We start from the raw sequence: 14,974 nt of genomic DNA, 5'->3' as shown, positions 1-14,974 counted from the left end.
CCGCAGCTGCGGGCCCTCAGGCGAGGGCGCCGGCTCGTCAGCTGAGGCCCGGGGGCGTGGCGAGGCCCCGCGACTCCTGTTTTCTCGGCCGGGGCCCCGCTTTCGCTTTCGTTTCCTCCCAGCCGCCCCAGCCCCGAGGAGCGAGTCCGGCGGGGCCCGTGACCGCCGCCCGCGTCCGCGCTAGCCGCGCTCCGACGGCCATGGCCCAGGCCGCGGTGGCGGTGGCCGAGGTGACCCAGGTGCTGTGCGCGGCGGGGGGCGCCCTGGAGCTGGCCGAGCTGCAGCGGCGCCTGCGGAGCAGCCTGGGCGCCGACGCGCTGGAGCGGCTGCTGCGGGACCGCGGGCGCTTCGTGGTGGCCTCGCGGGCGGGCGCGGGCCGGGCGGCGGCGGCGGCCTCGGAGCGCGTGGTGCTGGCCGTGTCGTCGCTGCGGCTGTGCCGCGCGCACCAGGGCCCCAAGCCGGGCTGCACCGGGCTCTGCGCACAGCTGCATCTCTGCAAGTTCCTCATCTACGGCGCCTGCAAGTTCCTGAGGACCGGGTGAGGATGCCGGCATCCTCCCCCCCTTTCCCCTCCGCTCCCGGGCCCCCGCGCCCGCCCGTTCGGGGCAGACAGCTAGGTGACGGTTCCACAACCTCGCCTGTCCCTTCACTCTAAAGAACGTTCTTTGATCAGCTGCTTGGTGTGAGGCGCTGGGTGATGGAGTGGCTCAGGTAGAACGTGGTACCAGGAGGGACACCTGAACCTGGGTCCCGGGAGGGAAGCTGGTCCGCAGAGCTAGGTGGAGAGGTCTCTTTGAGGGGCAGGCGGCAAGCCTTGTAATCGCGGCCGTAAGGAGGCTTTGGAAGTGCCACTCAACTCATCGATTTTCAAGAAACGCAGGGAACTGGTTCCGGCTCTCCCCTAGCCACAGGGCTGCCTTTCTATACAGCCCTCCCCTGGCTTTGGGTCATTTGGTGGCATTGACCTTCCTGGTTTGTTTTTTAGTGTCTCTCGGGCAGGAGCTGGAAGATTATATCCGTTTGAGCGCTTCCTCTTAACTCTTCACACCACACTGGTTACTGTCCTTATTAGTCTGGGCTGGCGCTCCGCTTGCACCTGCATGTAGTAGGTGATTAGTGAAATTACTTTCTACTGAAGAATTTGGGCCTCACCTTGAAGGGGATGAGCCCTGTTGAATGGCAGCCGTCAGGTTTGCATTTTAGGAAGATGCTTTGTGTAATGGTGTGGGTGCTGGGTTAGCAGAGCATGTTCAGACCACCTGTTTCAAAGCGTTATCTATAGGAGGATTAGTTTCGTTCCTTCGCTGCTTCCTTTCTCACAGTAGACATTTTTTTTTATGATGTCAGGTTAATAGTCATCTCGAGTTAGTAACCTTTACCCATACAATCATTCAGGGATCCAGGCTGGTAAATACAGCTGCATCCTCAACACTTTTGAAGCAATTCTAAGCATTACGTTCTAGGGCTGAAGGAAAATATGGACAGTAGAGTCTGGTGGGGAAGTTTGTGTGGGCCAGGTCTATAAGTGAAAAATATCCCATCTACCAGAAACTGTCTCCTGACCCTACCTAAGGGTTATAGTCTGGGAAATGTGATCTCTAGGACTCACTTATTCAGAAATAATCCAGATTAGAAATTCCAAAGGATATGTGTGTGAGAAATTTGGGGAAGTTGAAGGAGGCGTGACAGTGTGAAGAGAGGCTCTAGGAGAGGTGGTGACTCTTGTTTCCGCTCCCACTGTGGACTGGAAGGTGGAGAGGGTTTGAGTTCTGTGTTTAAAAGGAAGACTGAGCCTTTACATGCTGGTTTGGAAGCTGCCAGGTGGTAAGAACTGTGGCTCCAGTCACAGAGGAAGATCAGACAGAGCTACAGGAGAATGTGGCCCCAGAGAGAAGGTAGAACCCTAAGAAATCTGCCATGCAAGAATGAGAAGTCTCTGGGGTGAAAGAGGAGTAGCAAGCTCAGAGAAAGAGTACCATAGCAAGTGGTGGCTGGATGGATGATGCAATGACAGGGGTGGGTGAGTGTGTGAGTGAATGAATAAATGAATGAATGAATTTGAGACAGTCTTGATATGTTGGCCTGGCTGTCCTGAAACTTGCTATGTAGACCAGGCTGGCCTCCAACTCACAGCCAAATCTTTATGCTGTGTTTAATTGGCAAAATAATCATGGAAGGGAGACCTGTTCTTATGCTAATTCCCAAAATTTGGGTTCAGATTTCGTACTGGAAATCTGATATTTACTGGCCTACATGACTGAGATTTTTCTTCCTCATTCTTTACCTTTATCTCTTCCCATGATTTATACTAGGTAATTTTCTAAATACTTTTCTGATGGGAAATGGAAAATAATTGTGATTAACTGTTCTTTCTTGTGACTTTACTTGTCATTCTGATCACAAGGGTAGGTTTGTTTCTATGAGAAACAAACGTGAGAAGGAGTCTACAGTCCCTGACTTGCAGACCTGTGTTCAGGAGGCAGTGTGCCTGATCAAGAGTGTGGTCCCATGAGCTAGACGCCTTGTCTCAACCCAGCTCTGCCCTTTGCAGGCTGGTGATCTTGAGAAAGTGGCTTTATGGCCGAGTCTCAGTTACCTCAACCATAACATTACTGACTGCACAGGTTCATTTGAAAATGGAATGAATTGACTCATGAGACATTGAGGCAATGCTTATTGCATAGTAAGTAAGTGCTCAATAAGTTTTAGTTGCCATTATTGCATTTATTTGGTATATTTGGCTTTGACAGTCACCAGTTTATTTTCCCTCTTCTCTTCTCATCTTGTCAGTTTTTTCCTAATCCTTTCAGTATTTGGCTTGTTTGTTTTAGACCTTCCAGTGGCATCTCCTGGTTATTTCCTCAGTTCTTTCCCCAGTCTAGGCTCTGCAGTGCCCTTTTCCCTTTATGCTACTGTAATCTTGCCACAGCTGACCTCGAACTTTGCACTCCATATTTGAGTTCTGTTGCATTCACTAGTTGGGAGAGAGGAGTCAAGGATGGCTTCATGGTTCTTGATCTGCTGGGGAAGAGGGAAACTAACTCTGACAGAGAAAGGGTTTGGGGATGGACCAGGAGTTTGTCATTCTTTCAAGATGTTTATTACAGATATTAAATGAAGTATGGCAGTGTTGGCCTCAAGCAGATGCGATTTGCCTGGCTTTCCAGGTGGCAGAGCTCTGTCCCTGAGTTCTTAGGGTGGAGTACCAGTGCCTAGTTGATAAGTGCTCACCAGATACTTGTGGTTGAAAGTATGGAGGAGGGGAGCTGCCAAAGGGTGGGACCCAGGAGTGTATGTCCATGTGTACACATACGTGGAATCATGAATCACCCTGCTTAGCAGTTTAAAAACATTGATTTTATTGTTTGAAATTATGTGTCTATATGGGGGTAGAGTGGAGGGAGTTTTGCACTTAAGTACAGGTGCCTTCAAAGGCCAGAAGAGAGTTAGTGAGACACCCAGTATGGGTGTTGGGAATTAAATGCAGGACCTCTGGAAGTGTCATACAGTGCTCTTACTGCTGAGCCATTCTGGTACCCCCTGCTAATTTTTTTGTTGGGGGGGCATTGGGGTTGGGTTGAGACAGGGTCTCTACATAGGCTGTTCTGGAACTCAGTGTGTAGCCCAGGCTGGCCTTAGACTCAGAAATCTGCCTGCTTTTGCTTCCCAAGTTCTGGGATTAAAAGCTTGTGCTATCCTGTCCCACCCCTGCTCAGGTTTTAATCCATGTTTAAGTGCTTACTGCCTGGCCAGTGTGCTATGGCACCTTTTGGCATGGTGGCCTTCCTCTTCTCATTACATACCTGCTGAGAAGTGTTGTTCTGGCCCTTAGACATTGTCCAGTCTCATCTCTTTTTACTAAGTCAGCACATGTTTTCATGCGTAGCTGTTTTTTTCTCTGCTGCTTAGAAGGAAGGTCAGGAAGTGTTTGAAAAAGTGCCATGAAGCATGATTTCATTAGCTCTGTAAAGTATCATAAATTGGGTAGCTCTGACCTTTCTTCTTCCTCTCCTTTCCTCCCTCTCTCTCACTCCCCCTTTCTCTCCTCTCATTCTCCTCCCTCCCTCCCTTCCACTTCTTCCCTTTCCTTCCTCCCTTCTTTCATAGAGGTCTAGAACTCGTGATCCCCCTACCTCAGCTTCTGAGTGCTGGGATTACAGGTGTATGCTACAATACCTGGCAGATTGGGAGACTTAAACAACAAAAATTTATTTCTCATAATTTTGGAAGATGGAATTCTGAAATAAGGTGTTGGACAAGTTAGTTTCTTTTGAGGTTGCTTTCCTTGGCTTTCAAATGGCCATCTTCCTGGGGTTTTTACAAGATCTTCTCTCTATATGGATCTATTCCCTAGTCTCCTTTTTTATTAAAGGACATTAGTCATCTTGAATTGGGGCCACTCTAATGACCTCGTTTTAATTACCTCTCTCATGACCCTATCTTCAAAAGAAGTTTTATATCCTAAGGATCTGGAAGTTGGAATTCTAGTAGGGGATTTTAGGGGACATCAGATTTAGCGTATAACACCATCTTTGCTTCTTTGCAGGAAGAACTGTAGAAATGGTCACAACTTGAAGACTGATCACAACCTGAGTGTGCTGAGAACTCATGGTGTTGACCACCTCACCTATAGTGAGCTTTGCCAACTCTTGGTTCAGAATGACCCATGGCTTTTACCAGAAGTGAGTGCTAGAGGGATGTTGGAAGTTGGGGGTCTTCTTTGCAAGCAATAGTGGAGAAGCCAGATGTTTGGAAGATAGATAACTCAGTGCTGAAGAGAGCTGAGAACGCTGTTTTGATTAAGAACCACTGCATTGAAGAGACTTGGATTTAATATCCGGCTCTGCTGATCTTGGAGCAAGCAGCCTTGGCACCTCTTGAAATTTTTCCTTCTCTATCAGTTGTGCTGGCACCATCTCTGTGGTGATTTAGTGAAGTTGTCCAGCACCTGAGCAAGTTAGAACTTACTTAGAACTGAGCAGAATGAGAAACCCCAGCTGGCCTATCCCTGAAGAGCAGGAATTGGAACTACATGTTTGAGTATTGCTCTTGGCTGTGGTGAAGCCTTCCAGAGCTGCTTGACAGTCACCCAGTTCTCTATACTGTTTATTCCCTTGTACCAGGAGAATTTGTACATTAGAATTTGACATGAAGTCTCAGATCATGTAAGCTTATTGCATTATCTCTATGTCATTTGGAGGGAGAAGATGAGCAGTACAAAAGATTTATTGGGTAAAGAGCAGGAGAAGGTATTCAGAACCTTTAGACAGCAGCTGGTAAGGATGATACTCACGGCAAGGGAGGGGTTGAGTAGGAGACTGACTGTAGCATGATGTCAAGAACAGTTCTACCAGGTTCCTGGGTGCTGCTTCAGGAATGCTGTGACTCAGCAGATAAGACTGCTTTAGGATCAGTGCTGTGTTGTATTTTGCTAGTCAAGGCCTCAGTGTGAAGAGGACTCTGGTTCTGTAGGGCTTCTCTGGGCCTTGAGTTTCTCCAGTAGATCTGAGCAGGGTGTTTTCCATGGATGGGGCAGGTTACATGGGATGTTTTGACACTGTTACAAGTTTGAGCGAATGAATTAGATTGTTTTTTTGTTGTTTTTTAAAGAGATTATTTATACAGTATTCTGCTTGCAGGCCAGAAGAGGGCACCAGATCTCATTGTAGATGGTAATGAGCCACTTTAGTTGTTGGGAATTGAACTCAGGACCTTTGGAAAAACAGCCAGTGCTTTTAACCTCTGAGCCATCTCTTCAGCCCCTAGATTGGCATATTTTAATGCAGATGTTTCCATATTAGACAATTATTGTTACTCATTTGAGAAATGGTAGCATAGCATCATGACTGGCACATTTTTATATTTGCCTTTTGAAAATTCATATTGATTTAATTCATCTAAATTTTCTGGAATACTCATTGTTGGTTAGGCATTGGTGATCAGGCGATAAAGACCCTGCTTTTCCATCAAGGGAGGCAAATCAAATGATGGGATTGAAAGGTCAGGGGATGATTTGGGGGTGATGTTTAAGACATTGAGAGTTCACATTCCAAAATGTGGGGAAAGGTGTTTGGGGGTGCTGAGGATGAGGGCAGTCTGGCACCTCTTATATGTCAGCCTTGTTTAACATTTTCATGTTTTCCCGTGATATTGGTAGCATTGTACCTATTTTAGAGATTCAAAGATGGAATCTCAAAAGGTAGGTGGCTTGTCCAAGGCAGTTGTCAGAATTGATATCTGGCTTTTTCCCTTGGGTAGACCATCTGTGGAATGGAGGCATTGAAAGAAAACTGGGTTCCACTCCTGAAGCTTGTGGAATGTAATGTCTAGGAATCAAGTAGGTGGGCCAGTTTCCATATTGAAGTATTTGGAGTGTAGAAAAGGAGTAGTTGATTGAAGTTCAAGTGCAAGTTCGTAGTTATATACTGTGGTGCGTGTTTGTTACTTCAACACTTGGATGGTGGAGGCAGAGGAATAAGACTCATCCTTTCTTTAGCTATGTAGGTTGAGGCCAGTTTGGGCTGTGGGAGACCTTGTATCAGTAAACCAGAAGACAGTTGTAGGTTTGCCAGCAACTCAGTTGAGCAAACAACACATACAGTGACTAGCTGTGTGACTGGGGCTAGCTGATGACATTTTAACAAAATTTATTAAATGTATTAGGAGTGGGGCTGGGCATGAACACATATGTACAAGGGTGAATGTGAATATGCTTGTGCCAAAGTATGGAGGTCAGAGGACAAGTCCAGGGAGTTGTTCCTCCCACCATTATGTGGGCTCTGGTATTTGAATCAAGTCTTCAGGCCTGAGCAGTGAGTGCCTTTACCTGCTGAGCCATCTTTTTGGCACTAGCTGTTGAGCTTTGGAGTCTGCTAATTCCCTTGAGAAATGAAGGGGTGGTGTTTGGCCAATTCTGAGATGCCTTAACCCTCAGAACCTCTCTGACTTTGAATTTTGAAAGGAAAATTTAGAGAAATGAACTGGTAAGGGGTATTTGGTTTGATGAGGCTATATGTGGGGTCAAGGGTAAGCAGATTGGGGTGGATAGGTGGCTGCTACTGCTCTGGCCTCTTTGAAGTTCTATGGATCTTCCAAGGGAGCTCTTGTTTGGAGTATATTTTAGCTTTGGGAATATTTTGGTGCCCATGTGTTAAATGAGAGATAAGTTCTCTATGGCCCATGTGAATGGTGGAATAATACACTGGTCATGGGGCCCTCTTTCCCCATGGCATAGCCATTGAGGGATGTGCTGTGTACAGTGTTCATGGGATGATGTCTGTCTTCTCTTTGTCAACAGATCTGCCTGCATTACAACAAAGGCGATGGACCATTCGGCTCCTGCTCCTTCCAAAAGCAATGCATTAAGCTCCATATCTGCCAGTACTACTTACAGGGAGAATGCAAGTTTGGCACTAGTTGTAAGCGGTCTCACGAGTTAACCAACTCTGAGAATCTGGAGAAATTGGAGAGGTTGGGTTTAAGCTCTGACCTGGTGAGCAGGCTGCCCTCTACTTACCGGAATGCATATGACATCAAGAATAAGGGCTCAGCCCTCAGCAAATCTCCTGCAGGTCCACAAGGGACTTCTGGTAAGGCTGATGGAAAGCACTGTAGGCCTTGGGTTAGGCCTGGATTTTTGTTGGCTAGTAAACAGAACATAACTTTGTACAAGTGTGGACCTCTTTTAGTAAGACTCATTGATCCTTTCCTAACCAGGAGGTTGTAAAGATGGTTCAAATCTAGACACAGTCAAGATGTGAGTTGATGTGAGTTGTGGTTGCTACATTTTTAATTCTAGAGGAGCTGGGTCTCCACTGAAATGAGGTCAGCTCTCCCCGTGTAATTGCCTTTCACCCCTGGAGAATTTTTTTTCTTTCAGTGAGGGTTCTAGAGTTGGGATGCTGGTTATGCAGCTCGAGGGGTGTTCATTAGGTACATTCTTTATGATATTACAAATTAGTGCATTTGTAAAGCTGTGGCCTTGGCCATCTTCCGCCATGGGTAAGCAGAAGTTTTCCTCCTCATTTTAAAGTTTTGAACCTTAGTCTTTGCTTCTTTTCAGCACCTAGACAGTGCCTAGCTCATACATCGAGCGTGAGTGAGTGTGGTGGGAATTTTTTTTTTTTTTATTGTCTGTCAGGCTTAGTGACAGATAGAGGAATTTTAAGTTGACATTTAAAATATGTTTGTAGGAGTTTTTCTTATTTGTGTGTCTTTGTACCACACATCCTGATGCTTGCAGAGGCCAGGAGAAGGTACTGGATCCTCTGGAACCTGAGTTGAAGATAGTTGTGAGCCACTGTGTAGATGCTGGGAATTGTACCTAAGGTCCTCTGGAAGAGGAGTCAGAGCTCTCAACTGCTAAGCCATCTCTAGTCCCTGATACAGAAAAGAATAGTTTTTAGTAATTCTTTGATGATTTCACACATACATACATTCTTAATCATATCTAGCCCAAATCCCCTTCCTATTCTTTCCAGTTTCTTCCAGTACTTTCTCCTTCAACTTTTATGTGATTTTTAAAAAGTTTTTTTTCTTTTATTTATGTGTATGTGTGTGCATTTGTGAATGTATGCCACAGGTGTGCAAGTGCCCATAGATGTCAGAAAAAGGTATCAGATCCTCTGAAACTGAAGTTACAGGTGGTTTTAAGAGCCATCATGTGGGGACTGGGAACTGATCTCAGATCCTCTGGAAGAGCAGTAAATATTCTTAACCATTGACCCATTTCTTTAGATCCCTCATGTTATCATTAAAAAAATTATTTATTTAGCTGGGTGTGGTGGTGCATACCTGTAATCCCAGCACTCAGGGAGGTAGAGGCATAATGATCTCTGTGAGTTCAAGGCCAGCCTGGTCTACAAAGCAAGTCTAGGACAGCCAAGGTAACACAGAGAAACCTTGTCTTGAAAAACAACAAAAAATATTTACATTTATTTGTGTGTGTGTACATGTATGCATGCATGCATGTATGTCTCATAACACATGTGTAGGTCAGAGAACAAAATCAGTTTTCTCCTTTCACCATGGGGGTTCCAAAGATCAAGCTCAGGCTGTTGGACTTGGATCAAATCAGTGCTGCCTGCGTGCATGTTGGCATGGGGCCATCCTCCTGGGGATGGACAGATGGACAGTGGTTGTCCATTTCTCCAAAGAAAAATGATTCTTCCTCTCCCAGTCAGTAATCACTTGCCAACCACTCCCCAGCTAGGAGTGGAGCCTCGTAAGCCCCTCTCCCATCCACAGTGGAATGTTGACTGGCTTAATCTTGTGTAGGTAAACCATAGCGGTTGTCAGTGTGTGAGTGCAATGGCTGTGCCATGTCTGGAATACAGCATTTCAGAGTGTTCTTCCCATCCTCCAGCTCTTCTAGTCTTTTGTCCTCTCTTCTGTGTTCTCTGAGCCTTGAGGGGGTTGTTACAAATGTTTTATTTAGGAATAAGCACGTAAAAGTCACTTATTTTCAGCACTTTGACCAGTTATAATTCTGCATTGATTGCTGCTCACTGCAAAAAGAAGCTTTTTAAACTAAGATTGTGAGCCCCACTAATATATGGGTTTAAATACTATTTAAAAGGTGCTTTGACAACATGTGCATTTAACAAAACAACAGTAGTAAGTAACCCTCTCATGCCTATGACCTCTCCAGTCATGGATTTTTGGTCGGGTTTTCAGTACCAATCATGATTTTCATCTTATAGAGCAAGCCAAAATTCAATCAGAAAGCAGTTGGTTACACTCTGATATTAGTTGTACAATATATTATTGTACCAGTAGGCATGTTTTGCCTAACAGACTGATATTGTAGCTTGCAGAATCCACTGCTGGGTATTCCATTGATGACTTTTCTCCTCCAGTGGCCTGCCATGTGCCTTCTAACACTGAAAATTAGCAGGGAGGATGTTTTCAGGTCAGTTCCAGCTGATTTCTCTGTTTTTCAAAACATGTATCTTCAGCAACTATCTACTTATGCTCAGCGAACAAGAGTAATAACAATAGTCTATGTCATTTTGGTTGTGAGATTGCCTGTGGGTCCTCTCTGACCAGTAACTAATAGAGAGGTATCTCATGCCTGGAACTGAGATTTTTATTTAGTATCCCATGTGTTCTGGGGGGGAAGAATTGTCTACCTACGCAGTGTACCTCTACTCAAATTCCTTTTAAAAATTATATATTTAATTTAAAGTAGCTTATAAAGCAGTGTGTTTGTAAGATTTTTAAATAGAGCCTTAGTTTCAGGAAATGCACCCCTGCCTTTTCCCCCCTACCATACCCAAGACCTTATCTGTACTTAAATCTTTAACCCCCAGTGTTCCCCAACTACTTGTATTCTAATTCCTCCCCTGCCTTATGGTCTCTTCTCTTCCTCATTTGCCCCCTCCAGCTTTCTGACCTCCATAGATATTTTAAAAAATATTTATTTATTATATATACAATGTTCTGCCTGCATGAGTGTCTGCAAGCCAGAAGAGGGTACCAGATCATCTTCATTATGGATGGTTGGGAGCTACCATGTGGTTGGGAATTGTACTCAGGACCTCTGGAAGAACAGCCAGTGGTCTGTGGTCTTAACCTCGGAACCATCTCTCCAGCCCTCCATTTATGTATTAAATACACAAATCTAAAATTTGAAGCTGCAATGCACACAATTTTTTGCCTTTTTTTTTTTTTTTGAGATGACATCTTCCTCTGTTCTCCATATCAGCCTCAGATTTGACAAAATGGTCTTTTGCTTCAGTCTTCCTAGCAGCTGAAGCTTTAAGTACATGTCTTTGTGCCTGGCTAGAGATTTTTTACTTACCAAGCATTTCTTAACTACCTGCTGGATGAATAACATGGCCCTTGAGGGAGCATTTGAAAACTTGATTCATTTGGATTTTGCTCCAGAGGCTGTCATCTGGCCACTTGGTTCTCTGCTCTTTCATTTCAGCAGCTTTGAGAATGTGCCATGTGCTGGTTTCAGTCATGCCTCTGCCTCAGAGCACATCATCATATCCATCTACTCATTTAGCCATTGAGATATAAAACATTATTAATAGAACTTTTTCTAAAATAGCAGGTGAATGTGAAGACCACCAGCAAGCATATTGACCTCTCTAATCTTATCTGATTGTCATAGTTAAAAATCGCTCCTGCTAACTCTACTTTTTCTTTGTATTTTCTTCAATTTGTGTGTTTGTGTGCATATGTACCTAGATAGGTTCATGTGCATATAGGAGGTCATACTTGTACTAGTATGACGACCTCAGTTGCTGTTCTTTAAGTGCTGTTTGCCTTGGTTTTTTTTTTCGAGACAGAATCTCGCATTGTCCTGGGTCTCATCACATAGGTTAGGCTGGCCGGCAGTGAGCCCCAAGGAATCTATTTGTCTGTCTGTGCATCCCCAACCCTGGGGCTACAAGCATGCCTAACCATGCTCAGCTTTTTAAAAAAAGAAATATGTTTTGTGTTTTTTGAGGCAAGGTCTCTTGATGTGGAATAGGCTATGTTTGAACTCAACAGAGATCCACCTACTTCTCCCTCCCAAGTACTTTGACTAAAGAACGCATCACCATATCTGACCCAAATCGTTATTTTATTATATGTGTATGTCTGTTTTGCTTGTCTCTGCATCACTTACTTCCTTGGTGCCCACAGATCAGAAGAAGGCATCAGATCCCTTGGAACTGGAATTATAGATAGTTGTAAGAAACCGAATGGGTGCTAGAAAATGAATGTGAGTCTTCTGGAACAGTAGGCAGTGCTGTTAACTGCTGAACCAGCTCTCTAGCTCCACTCAGATTTTAAAAATGTGGGTTCTGAGGGACTGAACTGTGATCTTCAAGCTTGCAGGGCAAGCACTTCCTGAGCTGTCCTCCCCATCTCTTCAGATATTTTTGTTGATCCTCAGATATACAAAGGTTTTGCTTTAAATAATTTTCAGAGCGTCATCTGGATTATGAAAAAATAAGGGGCAGATCCACTGCTGAGTGACTCAGGTCTCAAGAACGGTCACTACCCTGGAGAGAAAAGGGGAACTTCAGGGGCTCCCAGGTGTGGGATTTGAGGCCCAGCCTGTAGGATATCTGGGAGTTTATAAAATGAAAAAAGGAGATGCAGATAACAGAGTGACAGGATAGTAAATGCATAGAGATTATCAATGAGCTTTTTATTATTTGGGGTTAAGTTACCTCACTCAGGGTGATCTTTTCTAGTTCCATTCATTTGCCTGCAAATTTCATGATTTCCTTGTTTTTAATTGCAGGATAGTATTCCACTGTGTAAATGCACCACAATTTCTGTATCCATTCCTCCGTTGAGGGACATCTGGTTGTTTCCAGATTCTGGCTATTAGGAATAAAGCTGCTATGTACATGGCTGAGCAGATGTCCTTGTGTACTTGAGCATAAGTGGATGGGGTAAATGTAATAGGTAGACTCATTGGAATGGTAATGAGAAAGGTACACTTTGAAAGAACTTAATATGCCTATCGTGTGTTAAGAGCCTTACAAGTAAACTAAAATTAAAAATATTTTATTTGCAGATGAAAACTTCCCATATATTACCTTCTTTGTTAGTACCTCGTTCTAAAGACTTCATTGATAAATACTTGCTATCGGAACTAAATATGATTTTTAAAATAACCTTCAATTTTTTCTTTCCTAGTGGCTTGGATGGGCAGTCAGAATTGAAAAATGTACCCCTCTGTGGTGTCCTGGGTTTAGTAAAAAGCTGTGTGCTGAGTGTTGTAGGATTTACCGTAAAAGTCAGGTGGCTACTTGGGTGACTGGGGGGACTTTTATCCCTCGAAGGATGGGTTCTATCAGTTTGTCTAGGCTACTTTTGTCTCATGCAGAGAGATGAATAAATTCTTTCTTCCTTTTAGCTGTGAAGTAGTATAATCCTACATAGAAAGTGTCAATGGAAGCTGATCTATTTTGTGGTATTTCTTTGTAGAAAGAAAAGATGGTTCAGGTTCTGTGTCAACAGGCACTCCTAGCCAAGAGGAGAGTGATCAGATTTGTCTGTACCACATTCGGAAAAGCTGTAGCTTTCAAGGTAAGTTAGAGGCTCTTCTTCCCTTTCAGGGGAGGGCAAACTGCTCCTCATTCTGGCACCCCTAGAGAGAGGAGGGGTCTTGCTAAACTAGTTCTGAATCTGCTTTGTTGAGAATGGAAGGAATTATTTACATTAAAAAAATGAAGCTGTAGATGAGTTTTTGGGAATACATACAGCATTTTGGATCTGTACCAGGTGAGTGTCAAGTGTCCACAGAACTTCATAAAATGGGGTTACTCAATGTAGTGGAAGCTAAGATAATTGCCACTTCTGCAGGGAGACAGTGGGATGAAGGGAGTCTTAGAAATTTGGAAGGCCTCAGTTAGACACTTGTATTAGCATTTGGAGGATTGCTCAGGGTTTCTTGAATATTAGGCCAGTGGTTTCTGCTTGCCTCCCTTTACCACAAGCAGTAATTCTTGTGTGGGTCAGTATTTTCACAAAAGCTTTGTGTTCTTCACACTTGACAACTTAGCCTTTGACTAAATATTCTTTCTCAAGTTCTGTGACTGCAGCCACCAAAATATTGTGTTCCATTTTTAGTCTTTAGATGCCATACTAGCAATTCATAACTATTGCACTTTGTGAAGGCGTTAAGATAGAACAGAGCAGAGCAGAAAGTCCTCTCGTCTCCTTCATTTTCCCCCAGTGGTAAACACTTGCTATATGTTTTGCCACACTTGTTTTTACATATTTTATTTATTTCAAATTTAATTTTACTTTATATGGTGGTTTGCCTGCATATATGTCTATGTACCATGTTTGTGCCTGGTGCCCAAGAAGGCCAGAAGAGCGTGTCTGATCCCTTGGAACTGGAGTTACAGATTGTGAGCCTCCATATCAGTGCTGAGAATCAAACTTGGGTCCTCTGGAATAGCATCCAGTGCTTTTAACTACTGAGCTACCTTTCTAGCCACTTTCATTCTTGTTCTTTGACAAGCCCTAGCAGTGTGCTAGTCTGCTACCACAGGACCTTTTATAGAAAATGGGAAAGATTTGACATTGAGAAAGAATGTACAGATTGTAGGAAATTTTAATTTTCAACCGTTAATTGGCTTATATTCATTTTAAAATATGAATTAAATGGAATAACTACAGTTAATAAGAAATGAATTTTCATCAGCCTTCCCTTTCTTAGCAGCCAGGTTGGTCCTTTAAAAACAGAACAATGATTTCCTAGTCCTTGAGTATCTGTCTGGAAAGATGTTATGTGTGCACTGGTTTACATGTCTCTCTATTAAATGTACATGTGGCACTAGCACGTTTGTGCCTTCCTTGCTTCACTTCAAGAGTTGCTTTCTTTTGAAGACTGTATAATACAGTCTTAAGACTTACTCAGAAACATGCAGAACGATGGAGATTTTCCTCATACTCTACAAGAGACATCTGGATCTGTATGTGTACTTAATTAGAGTGCTGCTATCCCTCAGCTCCTATTTTGTATATAGGAACATTCTGCACCTGGTTGAGTATCTTTTTAATAGTTTATATCTTGGCTATACCTCTATGTCCAAGTACAGTGAACTTCTTAGGCCCTTTCTCCTTTCTATCCTCCTCACTATTTCTGCACAGATAATATCAGAAACTCACAGGGATTTTAAAAGGAAGTGTCAGAGCCAGCAAAAGCAAAGATGAGGTAGGAGGCAAGGGCTTGAAGTGGGAGGGAAGTGAGCCCTGTGGCACCTAAAAGACAGAGAAAGTAGAATAGAGGGCATGGATACTGATGGGAAGAGCAGTCTATGTAAAGATCTTCATGCAGTGTGTTAAGGAGTCTCTTGGCAACCAGAAGATAACACTTCAGCTGGAGCTATATTGCCAAACCACCTTCAAATGGGATGTGCTGAGGTTAGATGGATTTCTCTCTCCCTTTTTCCTTTTCTCCTTCCTTCCTTCCTTCCTTCCTTCCTTCCTTCCTTCCTTCCTTCCTTCCTTCCTT

The 14,974-nt window shown here is 43.9% G+C and overlaps 1 protein-coding gene across 1 annotated transcript in view; it reads left to right on the top strand.

The window, feature by feature from the left end:
- Positions 1–78: 78 nt before the first annotated feature.
- The window catches only part of Parp12 (poly(ADP-ribose) polymerase family member 12), a 38,702-nt gene continuing 23,806 nt past the window's right edge, over positions 79–14,974 (top strand). Inside the window, exons 1-4 of the mRNA XM_055602150.1 lie at positions 79–538; positions 4,547–4,682; positions 7,298–7,589; positions 12,937–13,038. Coding sequence (XP_055458125.1) covers positions 201–538; positions 4,547–4,682; positions 7,298–7,589; positions 12,937–13,038 — 868 coding nt within the window. The 5' untranslated portion in view covers positions 79–200. The remainder of the gene's footprint in view (positions 539–4,546; positions 4,683–7,297; positions 7,590–12,936; positions 13,039–14,974) is intronic.

The sequence above is a fragment of the Psammomys obesus genome, unplaced genomic scaffold, assembly GCF_907164565.1.
Source record: "Psammomys obesus unplaced genomic scaffold, mPsaObe1.curated_primary_1811, whole genome shotgun sequence".
In the NCBI taxonomy this organism is placed as follows: domain Eukaryota; kingdom Metazoa; phylum Chordata; class Mammalia; order Rodentia; family Muridae; genus Psammomys; species Psammomys obesus.
This window is presented reverse-complemented; position numbering and strand designations above follow the sequence as displayed.